The 24,928-nt window shown below is 40.8% G+C and overlaps 2 protein-coding genes across 6 annotated transcripts; both read left to right on the forward strand.

Annotated features, from left to right (window-relative positions):
• Positions 1 to 5: 5 nt before the first annotated feature.
• On the forward strand, positions 6 to 24,781 carry LOC5520243 (nuclear receptor coactivator 1). Of its 5 annotated transcripts, none has more exons than XM_048719730.1 (13): positions 398 to 539; positions 664 to 765; positions 4,313 to 4,479; positions 4,993 to 5,087; positions 6,173 to 6,352; positions 7,070 to 7,109; positions 7,643 to 7,722; positions 19,308 to 19,495; positions 20,119 to 20,225; positions 20,643 to 20,784; positions 21,047 to 21,237; positions 21,412 to 21,923; positions 22,062 to 24,781. In XM_048719730.1, exons 2-13 carry the CDS (start codon positions 683 to 685, stop codon positions 22,941 to 22,943), a joined length of 2,667 nt encoding a protein of 888 aa, XP_048575687.1. In that variant the 5' UTR covers positions 398 to 539; positions 664 to 682; the 3' UTR covers positions 22,944 to 24,781. The 5 variants fall into 5 exon arrangements, with proteins under 5 accessions (XP_048575686.1, XP_048575687.1, XP_032221084.2 ...); XM_032365193.2 differs by having other exon boundaries at positions 21,412 to 21,908; positions 22,047 to 24,781; XM_048719731.1 differs by having other exon boundaries at positions 21,412 to 21,820; positions 22,028 to 24,781.
• Positions 10,564 to 15,098, forward strand: LOC116603331 (putative nuclease HARBI1). Its single transcript, XM_032364403.2, has 2 exons — positions 10,564 to 11,306; positions 11,638 to 15,098. The coding sequence occupies exons 1-2, from the start codon at positions 10,757 to 10,759 to the stop codon at positions 12,120 to 12,122; spliced, it is 1,035 nt and encodes a 344-aa protein (XP_032220294.2). The 5' UTR covers positions 10,564 to 10,756; the 3' UTR covers positions 12,123 to 15,098.
• Positions 24,782 to 24,928: the final 147 nt, after the last annotated feature.

Below are 24,928 nucleotides of genomic sequence, written 5' to 3' on the forward strand. Positions count from 1 at the left end.
TTTTTTTTGCTCGAGGTCCTCAATTTGATCACAATTTAAAAAGAATGCCAAAAATTTCCTGCATCGTAAGCAGTAGGACAGGACTTTATACCAGTTAAATACTGACTGTTTTTCCTATGGGTTATGCTGTTCAAAACATCGGTAAGTTATCTTTTTAAAGACGTCATCGAGCGGGGCTTCCGCCATTTTCGATTTGGGGCAAGGTGCGCAAAGGCTCATGTTCGATGTCGTGTTCACGTTATGCTCGGCTGCGAGTATGTCGTCCCTAATGGACGTGATGCGCGTGTATGTGCGACAGGAGGACGGCTGAATAGTGCATGTTCTTCGTTCATTACTCGAAAATTTAACCTTTTGTCGAAGGTCTAAGTGTGAAAGGATACGTTGATCAGCTGAAACTAGCTCATGGAGAAGTTCGACCGGTTTCCTGCGGGTAAACATTAAGCTTAAATGTACCCTTGTATTTTGCAAGGACAGACTGTTTCTCTGGGGCGAATATTTTTGTTATAGAGCGACCAAAAACCACAAACCAACGACTTAGGGTGAGTATGACATTTTCATTGGTAAACAAATGCTCACATGTATAGCCGACGACAACACCTGGGTACCTGAAACCTCTTTTTGATCTGCTTAAAATTTTGGAAAATTTGTGCGTTTTGTTTACAGGTTTCACTACCGAAACAGGATGAAAGCGAGCAGTACTTCGGGATTAGGGAAAAATCGGAGGTCCTCTCTGAAATCCGACGAAAAAGTCAATTCCGACAAACGGTAAGCATATCCTCATGTGTAACCCCTTACCTTTGAATGATGTCTCTCCGTTTGTGTTTATTTTGAGCTTTGCTTCTCTTCATAAGTGAATAAATATTTGTTCCAATTTAGCGATCGGTTATCACATCTCTTTATCTCTTTATCACATCTTGATTAAAACCGAGTAAATATGTTATTGAACAAGTAACGTAGAATTAACTCGATTTTATTGGAATCACAGCTATACACACGGTTCACCTTTACATCCTGGGTAATTCCGTTTTGATAACCCGACGTTTTTTGTACGGTTTCGATGTTTATTATTTAACGCTTCGTCACCAAAATAGAATCGCAGATAAAATAAGTAAGTAATACCTCAGTATATTATGGACTTAGGCCACGTTTATTTCAAAGACAAATAATTGTATCTAATTGAAATTGTGTCAAGTTAACAGATATGTGTATCATACTATTTGCTTTTTCCTCCGAATTAATGAATATATTATTCACTTTACTCCGAAGGCAAACTTCAAAATACGAAATATATATATTTAAATGTTGATCAAGTTCTATAAGCTATCGCATTATTATTTAAAAATCAACATTATTATTAATAGAATGCAATTGCATTATTTAAAAAAAATCAACATTATATGATTAATAGAATGCATTTCTCGAATATGCTCTACGATATTATATTTTATCCTTTCAGTCAAAAAGCCATTAGACAGGAAACAAGCCGAACTTATTTTGCCTTTCCTTTAGAAAAAATAACTGGAAAGTTAACTGTCTACAAAGATAATCAATTAGGGTGAAACGAGAAATATTCGTCCATTATGTGGTTCAGGTTTTTGTTGAAGTACCCTGCATATTCAATACAGTGTTTAGGTGTATTAGACACACTGATGCATTTACAACATAATAAAATATTCACATGCTAGACTGTTTAATATTAGAGGGTAGGTGAGGCATCTTTAAGAAAAAAAGCTGTTGTGGCTCCACACATTCAAATTTTATTGCTTTCAGAATGATTGGGCTGGGAAGGGGGAAGGGTGTGTGGGGGGAAGGGTAGGGGGGGGGGGGGTTGCAAATACCCAAGTGCCCCACCCCTGCTAGTTTCCTGTGCTACAGCAAAATGATATCTTATCATTCATCATTATATCTTTTAAATAAGAGCAAAGTTTTAGCAGCATTTGCTCAGTGTTTACCATAAAAGTGCTGTGCATTGTCTTTTTATTTCAAACCCCCTCCATTTTTTTTTTTTTTTTTTTTTTTGCTTTCAATATGGATTATGCATAAAACTACTTGGAGTTCTATTTTTTGTTTGAAACAAATTATTACCATCTATGTGACAATTGTCAGCTTGGGACAATAATACTGTCCAGTAAATGTGAACAGTTTATAAAAGGCATCTGTGCCAGCCATCCTCATCTTCAGGTTTCACAATACTCAAAATTGCAGTAATGATGGTTCAAGGGAAGTGCAATGCAGGTTATTGAGTTCATAACCAGAGCTCTTGCAATATTCTCTAGCGTTGTTGTATGCCAGAGTAAAAATTTATCCTCAAGTGATGAAGCTGTATTTACTGGAAGTTGGCTCTACAACAAATTCAATGAGAGATTTCAATGAGAGATTTCAATGAGAGATTTCAATGAGAGATTTGTTGTAAGCTATTACAAACTATAATCATTATCATGATTTTCACCTGGTGTTTCAGTCTAAGACATAATTTTATGGCCTCTTAATAGGGGTATTGCAGAGTGACCAAATGAATGGTGAGAAGCAGTGGCTTCTTGTCATTGTATTTATTTCCCAAATTTTGTTCCTATTTTTTTTTTTTGGAAAATGGAAATAAATTTGTTGGTATGTTGTTCTTCTGTAGAGCTGTTTTATAAATTCTTGCTAACAATTTCTACCATCTATACATGCCGGTTACATGTGATTGATGTTTCCATAGTAATAAAAATACAATCATATGTGATATTGCCATAGCAACAATGAGGACCTCCATACAATGTTATCTCATTTGATCATATTTCCATATTGACTCCTATAAAGTTCTCTGATGAAAAAGTAAGTGGTTCTGAGGGTATTAAGCTGAGAAAATTCTCTCAAAGTTATATCCATATTAGAAGGGTTTTATAAAGGTATTGAGCCCACATTACAAAAACTTATTTGAGAATTGTTAGGGATTTATCCATTGTCCCTACCATACTCTCAGACAATCAGCTGTATACAATATCATTAGGATTTATATGAAACTCTTTTGGCTCTCCAGTCAAGATAATTTACAAATAATGTATGAATTAACTTTGTAGAGTTAATAAGGGTGGATATTATGTGACTTTTCTTTTCAGGTTAATGAATGAATGGTTATAATATATTATTATTAATATATTATATTATTTACTGATCCATGCCATTGCTTGAATTGAAAGACTTCTCTTCCATAATCCTAGGATAATCCTGTTTTTACCTAATATCATCTGTAGACGGTATTTGTTTGAAAACATGTTGTAGCCTAAATGTCTTGTTTTCCGATGTATAATTTAACTCATGTATTAAGAGGGTTGTCAAATTCATCAACATATTTTATGCGTGCCATTGTCTGAAACAATTGAGTCCATTGGAGCATAATATTAGAGAATAAGGTAAAATAATGGAAGGGAACAATACCATGCGTTCATTTGTCAAGAGTATTGGACTAGTACCGACCGTATGTGTATTTAGGTATATACACCTAGTAAAAAAAAGAAGTCAGTGCGAATGGCAAATGGCCAAATTGACAAATCGCTGTTCTACGACCAAAAGGATCCCAATATATTTGTTTCAAATTCAGAAAATTATAAATAAAACATACGGCTATCCATTTTAATATATGGTTCTAATATCGCTTGAGTTAATTTATCACCTTTATTTTTAAAAATAATTGCTACCCATAAACACCTTTCAGTAATAGAACTGTCATTTTCCGTTCGCACTGACAACCTAATTATTGAAATAGGCGGGGCTCTGTGGGGGTTCTGATATGTATAACAATAATGTGGCATTAGGCAATATAGGTTGAAATAAATGTCATTCAAAATAACAATTCTAAATTACAATCTCATAATTTCATAAAAAAACAGATCACTTTGTTTTCGCAATTTTGGGATAATAAAATCAAGCAAAACAAGTGGAATTAAAATGTGCTGTAATCGTCAAAACTGATTTAAACAATTTGTAACAGAGATGCATGGGCTAAATAAAGTTTCATAAAAATCTATAAATACAAGTCTAGCTCAACCCCTTAACGTACTATATTAGATGACTAAATAGACAAGGTGTTTCCATAAAGCTTATTAAATGGACAATATTCCCCCAAAGGCTTCTTGTGTTCTCACTTAATTTTTGCGCATCCTTATTTTCGCGAAACTTAATTTTCGTCTCACTTTTTTTGCAAATCATTTAAAATCTAGAAATTAAAGTAGCGCCAAAATTAAGTGTAATAAGATATCTATTTATTTGTTAATTTGTTTTGTTTTTGTCTGTTTGTTTATCTATTTTTTTGTCATTTTATACCTTTCAGAGTGAAGAGTCTAAACCCTTCTAGGAGGCACAGGGAAAAGCTAAACACCGTCCTAGATGAGCTGTCTTTGTTATTACCCCTTGATGGCACTGTTAAGAAAAAGTTGGACAAGCTATCAGTCCTCAAGCTGACTGTCAGCTTTTTTCAAACTCAGAACTTAGTTTCAGGTACAGTGAGATGTCTATTTTTAATATAAAAAGTATTATTTAAATCCAATCAGAGTTAGGTACTGTTCAGGATTTATAACGGGGCCGGAGGTGAAATAGACTGGAAGGTTAAAAAGAAAAGTAGGAAGGGGGGCTTAAATTCTAATTTTTTTAATTTTATTGCAAAGGGGACTTGAAAGTTAATGGCTCCAAAGATGGGAGGGGACCCCCTTAAAAAACTAAGCCTTGTTTGTTTAAGAAACTAAACCTTGTTTGTTTGAGAAAGAAACTGTCCTTTTTTAAGGGTTACAGTGTAGAGAGGGGTGATAGGAGGCTATGAATTAAGTCCCTTCTAATGGGTGTTGCTTTAGGGAACAGGCAGGCACCACATTTTTAGAATTATAGTAGTAATTATTTAGAATAATTATTATATAAGCATACCATATAGGTCCCACATTATTAATCTAAACCAGCATTTAATAATGCTTAATTATTCAATGTTCCCCCATTTTGACTTCATGACCTTACCCACAGGGAAGAGGAAGACTGAACCAAAGGATGAGGGAAGTGGAGAAAGGATAGCCAAAAAATCAAGAATAGATGTCAACGTCAGCGAAATGGCATTAGAGGTAGGGAGCATGTGATTACCCCATCCATCTCTAAAAGTATGGTATTTTGTGCTATGAGAATTTGTTCAAGACTCAACTTGAATTTCAGGTTGTTTTGGTTTTCTTTATGCTCCAGTAACCAAAGCCCAATGCAGTGTATTTAACTACACTGTTGTTATGCTGCACTTATTCATTGTGTGTGCCAAGGTCTTGCTTGACTTGACTCCAAACCATAATGTAGGGGATTCTTATTTGAATCTCTTAAATCCTTAATAAAGTTGGTGCAAGCTTGCCACACATGCTGACAATTAGCTGATTGAGCTGATCATTATAAGCTCACTTTGTGATCCTGCTACATTGTGACATATGTTTTTAGCAAACATGTGTTAAAATGAGCTGTTCATTCTGCTATGAAAAATAAAAACTTCAATGTCATCTGGATGAAATTCTAAGCTATTTAGATAAGGAATTTGCGAGCTATGCTGCCGAGTGTCCCACCACCAAAAATTGCTTCAAAATTGCTTCGAATTTCATTCTGACTACATTGAGGACACAACCATCAAGTATAAATATTATTGAGATTTTAAAGATTTTATTTCATAGTAGAATGAAGGGCTCACTTCATATGTCTACTAAAAACTAAGTAATAATGTAGCGAGACCACACACCGTGAGCTTGGGATACCTGTGCTACCACGAGCCTGGGAATGACATATTATTGGCATACCTGTCAACCTCCAAAAATCTCAAGGCTTGAGAATTCTTTGGGGGGAGGGGTGTGGTATATTATTTTTTGGGGAGGGGTGGGTTTAATCTTGCAGGCATTTGCCGTATCGAAAGCTCTCACGAACAAATCCACTTATAGATCTCATGAGGGTGTAAAATAAATTGCACTATGCAAGGGAATTATTGTTTCAAATATTTTAATAGAAAATAGGCAAAATGATGATTTCCTATAGGATAATTTTGCTGAAGCGATAAAAATAGCTAAAAAAGTGGGAGATTTGGTGCTCAGTGCAGGAGAGCGGGAGAAGGGGTCCAAAATCTTGAGACTGCCGCCAATATTTTGGTGCAATATTGTGTGACTCTGCTTTATCTGTGCTTTAGGCCATAGGTGGGTTCTTCATTGTCCTGACAGAGGGTGGCAATGTTTTCTACATATCAGAGAATTCATCATCGTATCTTGGGTACTCTCAAGCTCACATGATGCACCAAGACTTCCTAACATATGTCCATCCTGATGATGTAGAAAGCTTCAAGGAATGTCTTGGGAGACCACTACCGGAGGTATGTGTCTAGAACAAGTACATGGTGATGGTTTTTGGAAAGAACTTGGGACATGGCCAAGCCAGGCCACTCAAATACAAGCTAGAAGATATCTCTATCTAAAACCTTTGATCTTCTGACCAACCAAGATCCAGACGCAGCAGAAAATTGATGTGCAAATGAGCACTGGGCCTATTCAGGGGCATGTAACAAGCCTTACATGTATATACTGATTGCTTTATAAGACAATATTATTCCTTTTTTTAACTGTTTGTTTTATTTTAGTCAAACCCAGCTACATGTACCCTCTCCCTCAAAACTACTACCCCTCCATGCCCCCCCCCTCCCCCATCGTTTTTCCAACCAACCCCCACTATTGCAACCACCTAGCCACCCCTGCTATTTGAATGGATAGAGTGGCTTTGGAAGACAGAAATAAGTACAGTGACTCTTCATAATTACACGTATTTCAAAAAAGTTTGACGATAAGAGAATGGAAAATGGAACAAAGTTTGGCCAATAATAATGTTTCCTTGTATTTAAAATTCGTTCACTCATTACAAGGACCTTGCTACAAACTTAATTAAGCCTCACTGAATGTCATTAACAGATACAAGACTTGTCTTCCCTAACCAGTGGTGTTTGACATTCATCATTTTCCATTTTCTTATAGTCAGCCTTAATTGAAATAGGTGTGTACTGTTACGGATTGGTAATTGGTGTTTTATCCTTGTTTAGAGTGTCATTACTCACGATGTGACTAGTGAAACAGCTACAGGTTTGTAGACACACTTAAAGGGGGACTTGCACGGCTAAAGGGGGACTTTAGGGTGTTATTTTGAAAACCTCGATAATTGACACAAAAATGCAGAAAAAAAAAGACATCTAGGTTGATAAAATCTCGACTAGGCTGCTGCAAATTGCACAGATCTAACCAAGTGGGTTGCCACGTTTTCCTTTCTTTAAAGGATTTCATGTTTCTATTTATTTTACTCTTTGAAGTTAAAAAGAAGGCTTGCCATTTTGTTGCACACTGTCATGATTGTTTCCATTTTCTTAGGACAAGCGTGCGAGTTCCCGTTTTTAAAAGCATCAGATTTTAATCAACCATTTTTAAAACACCCCTCCCCCTCCCACCTTCAAAGCTACATTTAAGATTTAGAATTGAAGACCGGCAATTCCATTCTATAGTCTTCAATTTGAAGTGGGTGTACTGAAATAATTGCCAATTTTGATAGCTTTCACCCATTCTCCTTCTCTTTTTAATAATGAACGGCCCCGTAAAGGTCTTACCATGTCTGTTTTTGTCAGGACTGAAGCAAACATGCTTTTGTCACATTCGATGTCATGCCGGAAAACTATCGAGTCATATCAGTCCATTTTACTACAAAGTAAGTAAGCTAACGTGAAATGACATAAATTAACAGTCCGTCTGCGCGCTTGTTTACAAATCACCATCAGAACCCTGTTGTTTCCTAGAACAACAACAACAACAACAACAACAATAACAACAACAACAGCAACAGCAACAGCATTAACAACAACAACAACAACAACAAATGTTTGGAAAGAACAAACTCCTGGGTTTCCGAGGATGGGTCAAATAACTCGAGTCGTAAACTCGTCAACAGTCCAGACTGCTAAATCTCCACGAACTACTTTCTGTTCGTTTAGCAGTCCAGTACAAATTACACCTCGACAGCGACTTCTAGTTCCCCGCTACTATAGACCTGTGTTCTAATGTTATCCCTCTCCTTCTAGTTCCCCGCTACTATAGACTTGTGTTCCAATGTGATCCCTCGCCTTCTAGTTCCCCGCTACTATAGACCTGTGTTCTAATGTGATCCCTCGCCTTCTAGTTCCCCGCTACTATAGACCTGTGTTCTAATGTGATCCCTCGCCTTCTAGTTCCCCGCTACTATAGACCTGTGTTCTAATGTGATCCGTTGCCTTCTAGTTCCCCGCTACTATAGACCTGTGTTCTAATGTGATCCCTCGCCTTCTAGTTCCCCGCTACTATAGACCTGTGTTCCAATGTGATCCCTCGCCTTCAAGTTCCCCGCTACTATAGACCTGTGTTCTAATGTGATCCCTCGCCTTCTAGTTCCCCGCTACTATAGACCTGTGTTCTAATGTGATCCCTTGCCTTCTAGTTCCCCGCTACTATAGACCTGTGTTCCAATGTGATCCCTCGCCTTCTAATTCCCCGCTACTATAGACCTGTGTTCTAATGTGATCCCTCGCCTTCTAGTTCCCCGCTACTATAGACCTGTGTTCTAATGTGATCCGTTGCCTTCTAGTTCCCTGCTACTATAGACCTGTGTTCTAATGTGATCCCTCGCCTTCTAGTTCCCCGCTACTATAGACCTGTGTTCCAATGTGATCCCTCGCCTTCAAGTGCCCCGCTACTATAGACCTGTGTTCTAATGTGATCCCTCGCCTTCTAGTTCCCCGCTACTATAGACCTGTGTTCTAATGTGATCCCTTGCCTTCTAGTTCCCCGCTACTATAGACCTGTGTTCCAATGTGATCCCTCGCCTTCTAGTTCCCCGCTACTATAGACCTGTGTTCTAATGTGATCCCTCGCCTTCTAGTTCCCCGCTACTATAGACCTGTGTTCTAATGTGATCCCTTGCCTTCTAGTTCCCCGCTACTATAGACCTGTGTTCCAATGTGATCCCTCGCCTTCTAATTCCCCGCTACTATAGACCTGTGTTCTAATGTGATCCCTCGCCTTCTAGTTCCCCGCTACTATAGACCTGTGTTCTAATGTGATCCGTTGCCTTCTAGTTCCCTGCTACTATAGACCTGTGTTCTAATGTGATCCCTCGCCTTCTAGTTCCCCGCTACTATAGACCTGTGTTCCAATGTGATCCCTCGCCTTCAAGTTCCCCGCTACTATAGACCTGTGTTCTAATGTGATCCCTCGCCTTCTAGTTCCCCGCTACTATAGACCTGTGTTCTAATGTGATCCCTTGCCTTCTAGTTCCCCGCTACTATAGACCTGTGTTCCAATGTGATCCCTCGCCTTCTAGTTCCCCGCTACTATAGACCTGTGTTCCAATGTGATCCCTCGCCTTCTAGTTCCCCGCTATACTACTATAGACCTGTGTTCCAATGTGATCCCTCACCTTCTAGTTCCCCGCTACTATAGACCTGTGTTCTAATGTGATCCCTAGCCTTCTAGTTCCCATCTATACTACTATAGGCCTGTGTTCCAATGTGATTCTTCGCCTTCTAGTTCCCCGCTATACTACTATAGACCTGTGTTCTAATGTGATCCCTTGCCTTCTAGTTCCCCGCTACTATAGACCTGTGTTCTAATGTGATCCCTCGCCTTCCAGTTCCCATCTATACTACTATAGACCTGTGTTTTAATGTGATCCCTTGCCTTCTAGTTCCCCGCTACTATAGACCTGTGTTCCAATGTGATCCCTCGCCTTCTAGTTCCCCGCTACTATAGACCTGTGTTCTAATGTGATCCCTCGCCTTCTAGTTCCCCGCTATACTACTATAGACCTGTGTTTTAATGTGATCCCTTGCCTTCTAGTTCCCCGCTACTATAGACCTGTGTTCTAATGTGATCCCTCGCCTTCTAGTTCCCCGCTATACTACTATAGACCTGTGTTCCAATGTGATCCCTCGCCTTCTAGTTCCCTGCTACTATAGACCTGTGTTCTAATGTGATCCCTCTCCTTCTAGTTCCCCGCTACTATAGACCTGTGTTCTAATGTGATCCCTCGCCTTGTAGTTCCCCGCTACTATAGACCTGTGTTCCAATGTGATCCCTTGCCTTCTAGTTCCCCGCTACTATAGACCTGTGTTCTAATGTGATCCTTCGCCTTCTAGTTCCCCGCTACTATAGACCTGTGTTCTAATGTGATCCCTCGCCTTCTAGTTCCCCGCTACTATAGATCTGTGTTTTAATGTGATCCCTCGCCTTCTAGTTCCCCGCTACTATAGACCTGTGTTCTAATGTGATCCCTTGCCTTCAAGTTCCCCGCTACTATAGACCTGTGTTCTAATGTGATCCCTCGCCTTCCAGTTCCCATCTATACTACTATAGACCTGTGTTTTAATGTGATCCCTTGCCTTCTAGTTCCCCACTACTATAGACCTGTGTTCCAATGTGATCCCTCGCCTTCTAGTTCCCCGCTACTATAGACCTGTGTTCTAATGTGATCCCTCGCCTTCTAGTTCCCCGCTATACTACTATAGACCTGGGCCCGGTTCCTGAAAAGAGGATTAGCGCTAATCCAGGCATAAATCTGCTCTAATCTGGGCATAAATTTAAACCAGGATTAAATCGCATTCCTGAAAGCGGGAATAGCGCTAATCTAGGCATAAAATCGGCATAACTTTATACCACCTAGCGAGGAGGGTATAGCTCGCTAATCCGGGAATAAAAGTCGAGCAACAAACAAAATGGCGGACATGTTATTGTTTGGTAATCCTGCAGGAAGGCCTGCTCAACCGCGTCGGTTTCGTCATTTCCGCACAGAATTAGATGATTACTATAATGATAAAAATGTAAAGTCGAGGTTCCGTTTCAATAGCGATTCTATTCGCTATATTGCGGACTTACTTTCACCACAATTAGCGAGGAGCACAAAGCGAAACCATGCACTGAGTCCGACCTTGCAAGTTCTTGTTGCTCTTCGGTACTTTGCCTCAGGTAATTTTCTTGAGGTTATAGGGGACACATTTGGACTTCCAAAGTCTACAGTATCACGGTGTATTACTGACGTTTCAAAAGCACTTGTTGCCAACAAAGAAGAATTCATTGCTTGGCCTAGCGACGAGGAAAAAAGGCAAATCAAAGAGGCGTTTTTCGCAAAAAAAGGGTTTCCTGGAGTGATAGGCTGCATCGACGGCACTCATGTTCGCATTCAAGGACCTCCCAGGAACGAGAACGACTTCGTAAATAGGAAAGGATTCCATTCAATCAACGTTCAAGCCATTTGTGACAACAAAGGTGAGTAAAGATTCATAATAAACAAGGGTAGTGGTTGTGGGGGGTGGGGGTGGGACCAATTAGTGAACTTTTTGGGGTATATCAGCCCCCTGTAAGTAAATCAGATCCACATTCTCCCTAATAGGTCCACCCTTTCTAAATTACGAACTGAATTTTCTCAAACAAATAATCACAGCTACTGTATTTTATACTGTATTATTAATTATCCACGATCAAAGAATACTGTCAAATGAACTATCTTTTACAATATTTGTTTTCTGTCATCTCATCAAACAAATGAAAAATATCTTTTGTAATAAATATTTTTTAATTTTTTTTTTTCCACTCTTAGGGCTATTCACCAATGTTGTAGCCAAATGGCCTGGGAATGCCCATGATTCTTTCATTTTTCAAGACAGTGGAATACATGACAAGCTGCAGCTGGAGCACAAGAGCGTCGAAGATGGTGTTCTTATTGGTGATAGTGGGTATGGATGCAAGCCCTTTTTAATGACCCCTTTCCCTCACCCTGAATCCCCAAAACAAGAGGCCTACAATGAAGCACTGGGAAAGACAAGGGTGAAGATTGAACAGACATTTGGCATATTTAAGCGGAGATTCCATCTCATGCATACAGAGATCAGGGTGGATCCCTCAAAGGCAACCCTGCTAATAGGGGCTTGTGCGGTTTTGCACAACATTGCTATTATAAGAAATGATGTTTATAATCCTCCCCGTGGGGTTGTCTTTGAGGATGATCAGCCAGAGGTACCCCCCTATGAGGGACCAGAGGATGGGCTAAGGATCAGGGAGTACATTTGCCAGAATTATTTTTAATATTTTTTTAATGTATTCAATACTTTATTAGAATGATGGACTACTTTTACAAGTTTGTATGTCAAAGAATGCTTCTTATAATAAAAAAAAAATACCCATATGACTGAAAGATTGGGTACTATAAGATTTTAAAGATTGTAAATTTAAGACTATAAGATTGTAAATTTCTAAAGAACATGAATTACAATGGAGGGAAATTAAAAAAAGACCATTTTTCCTTTTCTTTTCAAAAAAAAGAAACAGACAAAATATAAATTAGATAAAACTTAGGCGACACCTGCAAATTTACAGTCAATTTATGGCGTTAGGCTTAATACATTATTAATAAAAGATGAAATTCTATCTGCAAATTCCATCAAAAGCTTTGAAAAAAGATTGCATTTTCAAATGCAATACTCACTAAGGATTCTTGCCGGCATGTGTAAGGGAGTTGGAAGTTAGGGACCATGGTAAGCTGTACTATCGTGTCAAAACTTTAAATACTGTAAAACTGCTGCAAATGTGTGCAAGTCCAAAAATACTAGGTTCAAACATCCCAAGAAATTGGCTATCAATAATCGATAAAAAAAGGCAACACTTCTTTGTCGAAATAGCATATCATCTGATCATGATTTTTCACCAAGAGTAATGGCAAATTAATATTCATTGATTTTCAAACAATTGAATTTTGAATTACTTTTAGGATGTTGCTCAGATTAGCGCTAATCTAAAACCAAAATCAAACTCACTTTGAGTTAACAGGGAGTTTGAATTATCCTAGTTCAAATGTCAGTAGCAAATTCACAGCTGGCCCAGGAATGACTCTGTAAGGTTACCTTATCTTTTGATTAGATTTGAGTACAGACTCTACTCCCTAAACCCTAATCTTCCAGTTGTCACGGCTCTGAGCATGTGACATCATGTGCGCTACGGCGGCTGTCTTTAGATTTTGTTTGGAAGTGTAAAAGGCATGTATCAAGCAAAGAGCAGATATTTTGACTGAACATGTGCTGTGGGCATTTTTGTGGCAAAATATGGCTTTCGAGTAAAAGATAAGCTTGCTACCACTTCAAACCCTAATTTCTCACTGTGTCATGAAGGTATTTGGCTCTCAAATTATTCTAGAGTATACATTGAGAGTTTGCATTGACTTTGCCTGCGATTTGAACATTTATGATAACTTTTATCTGCACCGATCATGACACAAAGTAAGCCCGAAGAGTTCTAAATAGATTCAATGCTAGCCAAAAAATATGTTTTAAAATGACTTCAGATATTCTTGTTGACTGTACAGTTTACATATAATTGTCATTGTTTTTGAAGTATTTTTTAAGGCTTTTATTCATTATTTTTAAATGGAAGATGTCATCCTGTGAAGTGTCTTGTAGACTTCACTCTCTTGGAGACTTTGCTTTATATTTACACTTGCTTGTTTGATTTTCATTGCCATGCCATTCTGACTAGATCCATCAACATTATTTTAAAACTTAAAAAAAGAAATCCAGATTACAATTTTCACTAGCCGAAAGCAATGCACTGAATCTCTTTGAAATCCAAACATGGCTAACTTGCCCGAAATAGCCTCAAGCATGACATCATTGCTCAGAGCCTATATCCCAAACCCTAAGAATACTATTCCAAACAGCTTGTAAAAAAATCTAAAGAGTTAAAGGTCTTGAGAATTAGACATTTTCAAGACCCTTAACTCTTGAGCTAATTTCTCCTTCTTCATTATTATATACTCTTTCTGCAGTTGGAGAGTTTCACACTGCAGGGTAAGTAAATCATCTGCAGTGTACCTTTTCTTTCTCTTATTACTCTTAGGGACAGGGGCTTCAGCAAGGACAGCAATAGTCGGCTCTTCTACAATATCATCAAATGCAATTGTGGGGAACTCATCACCCACTACATCTTCTGATGTTTCCAGCAGTTCTTGGTAGATATTTTCTCCTACAGTAATAAAGTAAGACATCAGAGTAGCACACACATTGAATTTAGAGAGAAATGCATTTACAGCGTCACCAGTAAAACCGTGAAAAGCAGAAATGCATGGAATGCATTTTTTTTCAACAAATAGTAGTACGAGTCTGTTGAATTCTCACTTCTGATTCATCACAAGACAATAAACATTCTGCTCAGGCGTTCCAGCCTTACTGGTTGTGCTTTAAATCAAGTCAGACAACAGCAACAAGGAAAATCATGAATAGCTGTCTGCAGGTAGTTATTTGCTTTATTCATGCCCGGTGTGTTCAATCGATAGAACCAATAATCTACATTAATTGATTCTAGTCGACAAAATTAACTAAATGCATCGGCAATCAATCATAATCAATAGCAAAAAAATTTGGAGGTCAATTGATATTTATCGATTTTTCAATTGAGACAGTCAAGAAATATTGATTTCTTTATTGATGACGTTTGAATAAACTACACATTCCATACAGACAAAATACGACACAGCATTCTTAAAAAAAGGTCTTTGAAGAAAAAAGAGTGTGTAAAGATGTATTTCTCTTAGGAATCACCATTGCACAGTTTCCCTCCAGCAATTCTAGCTACGTGCCTGGATTGTCAAATATTTAGTGCTTCATGTTTTTGGGATTCCGAAGATCACAGGTTTTGTTGGCAAGACTATAGGTGCAAGGAGGGAAGTTCGGTGCTTCACTATATGCTTATATAATTAGGAAACTCCTTGCAAAATGCGAAATCAGGGTGAGAAAATGTTTCATATAATACAGCAAGTGAAAGGGTTTCTCAAGTGAAGCTTTCGATTTGTGGCACAATTAGAAGTCTATCTTTTGAAAATTCCTGATGTAATCGATATATTTGACAGACTAATGCAGGGTTGTTTGAGTATAAATTATTATCGAACTTCCAATCCAATCGATATCAATTCATTGAGGTTATCAACCAATTTCAATTTAAGGACTGGTCTTTTGATAAGATATGTTTGGAAATATCGCCTGAAGTTGAGGCCTTCATGTCAAAATACAAAAAGGGACTTCATATAAGGATAGCTCAAACTACATGATTGGCATTAACTTATCTAAACACTACAATCAACAGCAAAACTGGTAGAACAAGAGAAATTAATCTTCATTTTTTTTTCGAAGGTGTGTCGTTATGTCGTTATGTAAGGTTATGTCAGAGTAGCATGACAAGTCATGCTTCGGTATGTAGAATTATGTAATATCTATTGTTAGTAGTTGACATAAGTCAACAGTGTTCTAAAACAAACACCCAAATGTTTATCAGTTGTTATATTATTATTATAGTTATGCTGAGAATTAAAAGGTAAATATTTTTCGTTCGGACGAACTGCTGAGGTAGAATGAAACGTTCATTTCACAGTAGAGAAAACCACTTGTTACTGTGTTTTGCCAAAAAGTTCCTATATCCCTGCATAAACAGATGACTTCACTTAATGCTTTTAAGGTTTATAATACGTGTTCAACTATTAGCAGAGGAATACTTATCTTTCGGGACGTGTGTCTTACAGAGACAGGCGATATATTAGATTTTCTTTTTGATGTTTGGATATTTTGCTTCGTTCTACCCCCGTTTGTAATGTTATACAAACATGGCTGTGTGAAATTCCGACAGGCGTTGCGCGTAGAGTAACGTGACATAATCACATGACTGTATCATGAATATGAATAATATTCAAAACACAAATAATACCTGTCTCGAACCCTCCTTCGATCCCGGAGAACCCTGGCGTGTTGTCATAAACCTCCACTATTTGCTTGCTTATTTCGGAGGGCTCCTTCGGCGGCGGACCCCCGCCAGTCTGCCGCTTTCCCTTCTTGGCAACGGAGTATTCTTTTTTTGCCACGCTGAACAGCGCCTTCCATTTAACCCTGACCTCTTCCACAGTGCGGTAAGCCACACCCACGGCATTTACCTTTGCGGTGATGTCCAACCACACTTTCTGCTTCATTTGGTTTGTAAGGTTGTTAGTAAACTTAGACTGCAATATGTCTTTTTTGGCCTCAACGCTCTCGGTGATGACGTTTAACTCTCTTTGAGAAAAATTTGGCTTTCGCTTTCGCTTGTCTGGTTTTGTATCCTCCACGGTGCTATTTTGTGACATTTTTAGTTGTTTTTTAAGCGTGCCTTTTGGAAATTTTCCGAGGAAGTCAACGTTTGTTTACACAGGTTTCCCGCAAATAAAAAGAAAAAAAAAAAAACGCGCGCGCGTTGCCGTATTTTCCCGCCAAAACTGGTTTTCCACTCGCTAATCTAGGGATTAAACATTTATGCTGGGAATAGCTATTCCCGGCATAACTTGTGCTTTCAGGAACCGATATTTATGCCCGGAATAGCTATGCCTAGCATAGTGGATTTATGCCTAGAATAGCGCTTAATCCGGGCATAAGCTAATCCTCTTTTCAGGAACCGGCCCCTGTGTTTTAATGTGATCCCTTGCCTTCTAGTTCCCCGCTACTATAGACCTGTGTTCTAATGTGATCCCTCGCCTTCTAGTTCCCCGCTATACTACTATAGACCTGTGTTCCAATGTGATCCCTCGCCTTCTAGTTCCCTGCTACTATAGACCTGTGTTCTAATGTGATCCCTCTCCTTCTAGTTCCCCGCTACTATAGACCTGTGTTCTAATGTGATCCCTCGCCTTGTAGTTCCCCGCTACTATAGACCTGTGTTCCAATGTGATCCCTTGCCTTCTAGTTCCCCGCTACTATAGACCTGTGTTCCAATGTGATCCCTCGCCTTCTAGTTCCCCGCTACTATAGACCTGTGTTCCAATGTGATCCCTCGCCTTCTAGTTCCCCGCTATACTACTATAGATCTGTGTTCCAATGTGATCCCTCACCTTCTAGTTCCCCGCTACTATAGACCTGTGTTCTAATGTGATCCCTAGCCTTCTAGTTCCCATCTATACTACTATAGGCCTGTGTTCCAATGTGATTCTTCGCCTTCTAGTTCCCCGCTATACTACTATAGACCTGTGTTCTAATGTGATCCCTTGCCTTCTAGTTCCCCGCTACTATAGACCTGTGTTCTAATGTGATCCCTCGCCTTCCAGTTCCCATCTATACTACTATAGACCTGTGTTTTAATGTGATCCCTTGCCTTCTAGTTCCCCGCTACTATAGACCTGTGTTCCAATGTGATCCCTCGCCTTCTAGTTCCCCGCTACTATAGACCTGTGTTCTAATGTGATCCCTCGCCTTCTAGTTCCCCGCTATACTACTATAGACCTGTGTTTTAATGTGATCCCTTGCCTTCTAGTTCCCCGCTACTATAGACCTGTGTTCTAATGTGATCCCTCGCCTTCTAGTTCCCCGCTATACTACTATAGACCTGTGTTCCAATGTGATCCCTCGCCTTCTAGTTCCCTGCTACTATAGACCTGTGTTCTAATGTGATCCCTCTCCTTCTAGTTCCCCGCTACTATAGACCTGTGTTCTAATGTGATCCCTCGCCTTGTAGTTCCCCGCTACTATAGACCTGTGTTCCAATGTGATCCCTTGCCTTCTAGTTCCCCGCTACTATAGACCTGTGTTCTAATGTGATCCCTCGCCTTCTAGTTCCCCGCTACTATAGACCTGTGTTCTAATGTGATCCCTCGCCTTCTAGTTCCCCGCTATACTACTATAGACCTGTGTTCCAATGTGATCCCTCGCCTTCTAGTTCCCTGCTACTATAGACCTGTGTTCTAATGTGATCCCTCTCCTTCTAGTTCCCCGCTACTATAGACCTGTGTTCTAATGTGATCCCTCGCCTTGTAGTTCCCCGCTACTATAGACCTGTGTTCCAATGTGATCCCTTGCCTTCTAGTTCCCCGCTACTATAGACCTGTGTTCTAATGTGATCCCTCGCCTTCTAGTTCCCCGCTACTATAGACCTGTGTTCTAATGTGATCCCTCGCCTTCTAGTTCCCCGCTACTATAGATCTGTGTTTTAATGTGATCCCTCGCCTTCTAGTTCCCCGCTACTATAGACCTGTGTTCTGATGTGATCCCTTGCCTTCTAGTTCCCCGCTACTATAGACCTGTGTTCTAATGTGATCCCTCGCTTTCTAGTTCCCATCTATACTACTATAGACCTGTGTTCTAATGTGATCCCTCGCCTTATAGTTCCCATCTATACTACTATAGACCTGTGTTCTAATGTGATCCCTCGCCTTCTAGTTCCCATCTATACTACTATAGACCTGTGTTCCAATGTGATCCCTTGCCTTCTAGTTCCCATCTATTCTACTATAGACCTGTGTTTCAATGTGATCCCTCGCCTTGTAGTTCCCCGCTACTATAAACCTGTGTTCCAATGTGATCCCTCGCCTTCTAGTTCCCCGCTACTATAAACCTGTGTTCCAATGTGATCCCTCGCCTTCTAGTTCCCATCTATACTACTATAGACCTGTGTTCTAATGTGATCCCTCTCCTTCTAGTTCCCCGCTACTATAGACCTGTGTTCTAATGTGATCCCTCGCCTTCTAGTTCCCCGCTACTATAGACCTGTGTTCCAATGTGATCCCTTGCCTTCTAGTTCCCCGCTACTATAGACCTGTGTTCCAATGTGATCCCTCACCTTCTAGTTCCCCGCTACTATAGACCTGTGTTCCAATGTGATCCGTTGCCTTCTAGTTCCCCGCAACTATACACCTGTGTTCTAATGTGATCCCTCGCCTTCTAGTTCCCCGCTACTATAGACCTGTGTGCTAATGTCATCCCTCGCCTTCTCGTTCCCCGCTACTATAGACCTGTGTTCCAATGTGATCCCTCGCCTTCTAGTTCCCCGCTACTATAGACCTGTGTTCTAATGTGATCTCTCGCCTTCTAGTTCCCCGCTACTATAGACCTGTGTTCCAATGTGATCCCTCGCCTTCTAGTTCCCCGCTACTATAGACCTGTGTTCTAATGTGATCCCTCGCCTTCTAGTTCCCCGCTACTATAGACCTGTGTTCTAATGTGATCCCTTGCCTTCTAGTTCCCCGCTACTATAGACCTGTGTTCTAATGTGATCCCTCGCCTTCTAGTTCCCATCTATACTACTATAGACCTGTGTTCTAATGTGATCCCTCGCCTTCTAGTTCCCCGCTACTATAGACCTGTGTTCCAATGTGATCCCTCGCCTTCTAGTTCCCCGCTACTATAGACCTGTGTTCTAATGTGTTCCTTCGCCTTCTAGTTCCCCGCTATACTACTATAGACCTGTGTTCTAATGTGATCCCTCGCCTTATAGTGCTTTAAGTTTTTTGGTCGCACCAAGCCCCTCTCAGACAAAAAGAGCGGCCCAGAGAGCTATGCGTTGTTTGCTGTCTGCACGCCCATGTCCAAGACTGCAAGCATCTTGAAGTCCATCAAAGAATCTACGAAAGGCTACACATGTAAACTCGACCTGTCTTTCAAAAATATGAGGCTAGATAACCGGTAAGTTGACCTAGTATTCTCACAGGTTTCATTAGTGTGACTAAGTTAAACTTCTCATTAGCGTATTGCTCGTTTTTCCTCTCAAAGTTGGGCGCTACTATCGTTTTACCCTCATGTGGCATCGGCAAGCTCTTGGAACCTGGTCTTTGCCCACATTCTCATTTTCCCCCCTCTCTCATCCCTAACTTTGTCTTTCCTGCTATCACTGGGTTCGCCAGGTCTCCGTCCGAACATTTGTAATGCCAAGTGCATAGCGTGACAGAGGTCACTGAGCCCAAGTTCATAGCGTGACAGAGGTCACTGAGCCCAAGCGCGTAGCGTGACAGAGGTCACTGAGCCCAAGCGCGTAGCGTGACAGAGGTCACTGAGCCCAAGCGCGTAGTGTGACAGAGGTCATTAAGCCCAAGCGCGTAGCGTGATAGAGGTCATTGAGCCCAAGTGCATAGCGTGACAGAACGGCTGCGTAGGAGATTATTGATTTTGGCTAATTTAATTAGACATGCTACATTATGTTTTAATAATAGAATGGTGGGCTATTTTTTACTGTAGGGTGGGCTGAATTTCAAAGGGAATCAAGTGGACTTAACACAGAGTTGTTGTTTCTACGTGTGTTTATTTTCTAGGGGTTTAAGGAACCTGCACCTTACGGAAAAGGACATTAATGGATTAAGTGCCTACTTCTTCTACCATCCAGGAGACGTGGAGATAATGAGTCTTGCCCATGAGCGAAGTATGTCAATCACTCTCTTATCCCCGTACTTCCCGCCTCTTTATGAAGTTCTCGAAGTATTAGGTTGCCTGCTAGCTTGCTCTCATTTGGCGTTTTTGGAAAGGCTTTGTTTTTGGACGTGCGAAGACTGGGGTACATGTTTGGGGCCGTCCACTTCTCCTCGATCCTTTGCTCTCCACAGGGTTTCCAATATCAAAAAAACATATTGGAATAACTCTAAATGAATGCCGGTTATCAGGGTAAATATTAAGTCAATTCTCGATGATTGCGCAGTTTTAGGCGTGCTTGCATTCAACTCGAATGCTCGCTATATAAACAATACCTCATTTGCTTGTTTTCTGACAAGCTTTAGACAGAAACATTGTTTTATAATTCTAATTGTTTTATAGTTCTATTCTTTGTTTTTTTTTATTCTAGTTATTGCAGAAGGCTCATCCCTTTCTGCGTTCCGGGCTATTGATGGAAAAGGTCACATAGTGTGGGTCAGAGGGCGTGCCTCTGCAGTCATTGGAGCGTCTGGGAAATTGGACGGCTTTCTCACAGAGAACATTTTACTAAGGTAAATAGGCAACTTGTGGTTACGGTTCTCAATGGACCTCGAAAAGCTGATGTGTTTAGGTTATTATTTCTTAAAACAAGCATAGTTAATTCAACTGCACGTAAGATGTGGAAGTATCGAACATTAGACACACTTAATTTGGGGCCCCGCCGTGTTGTGTGTCCCGCACCTTTGGTGGAAGCTAATGAAGAAATAATCACGGCACCAATCAACCAATCAAAAAGCACCTGAAAAAAAGCATTTGAAAAAAATTTAATTGCAGTGAAGAGGAAGGTAAATACTACCGCAAGTTATACTTCCGTGAGCTGAAAGAGTGGAAGAATAAGAGCGCTTCATGTTTAGAGGTTTCAAGTGAAGGGGGCCTGTCCCCATGCCTACCCCCCGGCGAGCTTGGATGCTTGCAGATTTGCGCCAACAGTGACGGCAACCTTACGATAACACCCGTGAAAACATGTAAGAAAGTAGTTTTACTGTCAATTCTCACCTTATGAGGGAGCTCGAGTTTTGCAGTCAGCTCTCAGAAAAAAACCATAAAACATGCAAGAAAGGCACTACTATAGTCAACTCTCAGAAGAGTCGACTGTTTATTTATGTAATTATCCTATTTGTTTTATTTTATCCCGCCAGTTCTGAAACATCCCACTACATCGCCTGTTGAGACCTCGTTACCTTTCTCAAGTCCTGACTGGACGAGTGCAGGCATTGCAAAGGGTCCCCACCGTAATGGCACCTCCTCCCCTTCCTCAAGCCCTGATTGGACGAGTAAAGGCATTGCAAAGGGTCCGCATCGTAATGGCAACTCACCCCATTCCACAAGCCTAGATTGGACATGTACAGGCATTGCAAATGTTCCCCACCGTAATGTCACCTCCCCCCCTTCCTCAAGCCCTGATTGGACGAGTATAGGCATTGCAAAGGTTCCCCACCGTAATGTCACCTCCCCCCATTCCACAAGCCCAGATTGGACATGTACAGGCAATGCAAAGGGTCCCCATCGTAATGGCAACTCACCCCATTCCACAAGCCCAGATTGGACATGTACAGGCATTGCAAATGTTCCCCACCGTAATGTCACCTCCCCCCCTTCCTCAAGCCCTGATTGGACGAGTATAGGCATTGCAAAGGTTCCCCACCGTAATGTCACCTCCCCCCATTCCACAAGCCCAGATTGGACATGTACAGGCAATGCAAAGGGTCCCCATCGTAATGGCAACTCACCCCATTCCACAAGCCCAGATTGGACATGTAAAGGCATTGCAAAGGTTCCCCACCGTAATGCTGCCTCGTGCTCAGTAGTATTCAATACTGCTGAAGACACTAAGCCTTCTCATCATCTACGGCACTGGCCCCAGCAATCATCCGGGGAAACTCGAATAGCCAACGCCATTTGTCCTGCAAATCCATCGATACCTACTTCAAGTTACAACCCCGTGATTAAGGGCGTAGGCCAGAGCGAGATGTGTAATGGACAATCTAATGATATGCTTAGATCGTGGCGTACTGGGCCAAATGGAATCCACGGCTTCGCGCCTTCTACCTGCTCCACGGCGGAATTACCCTGTATCGGAGTAAATGGTAACATTTCGTACGGGCATCCACCTTGCAACGATGGAATAAGAGAATGGAATACTGTACCAACCATTGAAGCGAGTGACCCTGTTGATGCTTATTTATCGAATTTTGAAAATCTCGAGCAGATGATTAATGGACTTAGAAGCCTACTCCCACCACGGGCGTATGAAGACGAGTTTGAAGACGATATCAAGGGTAGCTCACGTGATCACGGAATGGGGCTCACCACTATCGAGAACCCGCCCAGAAAGTCTGGAATGTTCGCCAATGTCTCGAATCAGCAGTTCGGGGCGGGAACGCTTGCCGAGCTGGAATCCATCAGATTGGAAGACTTGAAAAGCTTGTGGAACCAAGGTGACTCGTATAAACCTGAAGACAACAGTGGATCGGTCGCATTCCAAACATCGCCCTCGCCCTTACCTGGACAGAAGGATATGTTTGGGCCACCTTGGCAGGATGGACCATCCTTCGACCCTGGCCTCCTGAACGGCGGCTACACGATGCGAGAATTTTCATCTCAGGTCAGAAATCTAAATAACGGCTTCTCCGGCCTCTCGTCGCCTTTCGATGCGGCTAATAGGAGCTAACGAAAGGTAGTTGTGATATAATATACCACGATGACTGCGATCGGAGATTACGGAAGGCACTTGTGATCTCAGCAGTATACACAAAAGGGTTGAGGGACAGCAACAAGAGCTGCTCGGTGTGAACTCGGAGGTTTGCCATCAGCTTACACGACAGCTGACTCAAGGCACTCGGGATGCAATCGGCACCCGTAACAGCTGACTCGAGGCACTCGGGATCCCATCGGCATAGGCGACAGCTGACTCAAGGCACTCGGGATCCCATCGGCATAGGTGACAGCTGACTCAAGGCACTCGGGATGCTATCGGCATACGTAACAGCCGACTCGAGGCAATCGGGATTCCATCGGCATAGTTGACAGCCGACTCAAAGAATCGGAATCCCACCGGCACACGTAACAGCTGACAATAGAGCACTCAGGATAGGATGCACATGTCGTTAGTTCTCGAAATGAAATGAAACGATGGAAAGAGTTAGGAGAAAAGCGTTAGAAGTGTGGACAATGGTAGGACAATAACGTGGGTACAATCAGAACATGTTTTCTATGTATTTTGGTCTAACTAGCGTAACAATGTTGTCAATTTTTTTAATTTTACACTCTCGACATTAAAAAAAAAAAAAAGAAAAAGCGGGGGAGAAGTATTTTTAAAAATGCTGTTTTTTTATTATTCAAAACAAAAACAAAACAACATTGATACGAAAATCGACACTACGGACTAGATAATATAGTATATCTATATTATAGAAAACATGGAAAATAGATGCAGGGTATAATGACAGTCATAATGACAGACATAATGACATTTTCTACCAAAAACAACCGCAAAACATTACGCCTATACTTTACACCATTTCTGAGAAAATATTTCTTGTCTGCTGTCAGGCTGGTAAAGGGTGGTATGGATCACGTTTCGCGGACCGGGCAAAATGGCTTTTCACGTTTCACGGACCGAAAATTGCCCTTTTAAATCACGTTTCACGGACGTCGAAATGGACAATTACACGTTTCTCGTAGGGTGAAAATTGGCGAAATCTCGTTTAAAGAAAATACCCTTTACCACCCTGTGCTGTGGTCTGGTAATACAAAAGACAAAGCGTAAAATCGATCAAGAATTTAAAAAAATACATTCTTGAAAAATACATTCCTTTTGGCGTTCTTGAGAACCATGTCTTTTCTAAAGAGTTTCATGGAAAGTTAAGAATGTCTAAAGAATTTTATATCACTTATTTATTTATTTTGTACAGAACCTTTTGATAGTGGGGTAGAGCACGCTAAGCTAAGTTATAATAACTAATATATAATATCGGGCAGCGCTTTCCTATTCTACATTATCGCCGTTTGCATTAGTAATACTATACGCAGCCACCCTAGAAGTCTGCAGACGCTTGTCAATCGAAAGTGTTGATTCGCAGCTGTGTTTGAAACCGCTTTGCTTCACACAGCCAATGACGCGGTTTGCGCGTCAAGACTAGGTCTCTGATGGACCCAGGAAGGGGATAGGGGGGGAAGGGGGTTGCCAGTCTGTCCGCTTTCTTAGAGCCAAGCTACGACTGTACTTACTTTCCCAATAGCAATAGGAAGTAACAATTCTCCTTACCATAGTGATCCATTCATGAATGGGAGAATTGAGAATGACCAGGTCATTTATACCAAAGATACACATGTACATTCTTGCAACCTTTGTCATCGATAAAGTAAGGAGAAAAATCCAGTCACAAAATGGGTAAGAATGGGTTAACTAGGTGGCTAGGCGTCAAACAAGCTCTTTGGTTCGTCTTTCTTTTTGTGAATTGCTATATTTAAAGATATGTATACCTATAAATAAATGAAATTGCATAATGCAGTGTTAAATTTATTTATGTTTTCTGGTTGAGACTGAATATAGTAACCTCCAGCAATCAAAAGTACCAAAATAGTCGTATTTGTTAACAAGAGTATAAAAATGATTTATCAAAAACTGGTAGTCGACTGACGCGTGTCCAGACG

This window comes from Nematostella vectensis, chromosome 12 (genome assembly GCF_932526225.1).
Source record: "Nematostella vectensis chromosome 12, jaNemVect1.1, whole genome shotgun sequence".
Lineage (NCBI taxonomy): Eukaryota > Metazoa > Cnidaria > Anthozoa > Actiniaria > Edwardsiidae > Nematostella > Nematostella vectensis.

Coding starts and splice junctions, on each gene's coding strand:
- LOC5520243 (XM_048719729.1), top strand. CDS start 683: ATGAAAGCGAGCAGTACTTCGGGATTAGGGAAAAATCGGAGGTCCTCT. Junction 4,480..4,992: donor AACTCAGAACTTAGTTTCAG/GTACAGTGAGAT, acceptor CCTTACCCACAG/GGAAGAGGAAGACTGAACCA. Junction 20,226..20,642: donor GAGTCTTGCCCATGAGCGAA/GTATGTCAATCA, acceptor TTTTTATTCTAG/TTATTGCAGAAGGCTCATCC.
- LOC116603331 (XM_032364403.2), top strand. CDS start 10,757: ATGGCGGACATGTTATTGTTTGGTAATCCTGCAGGAAGGCCTGCTCAA. Junction 11,307..11,637: donor AGCCATTTGTGACAACAAAG/GTGAGTAAAGAT, acceptor TTCCACTCTTAG/GGCTATTCACCAATGTTGTA.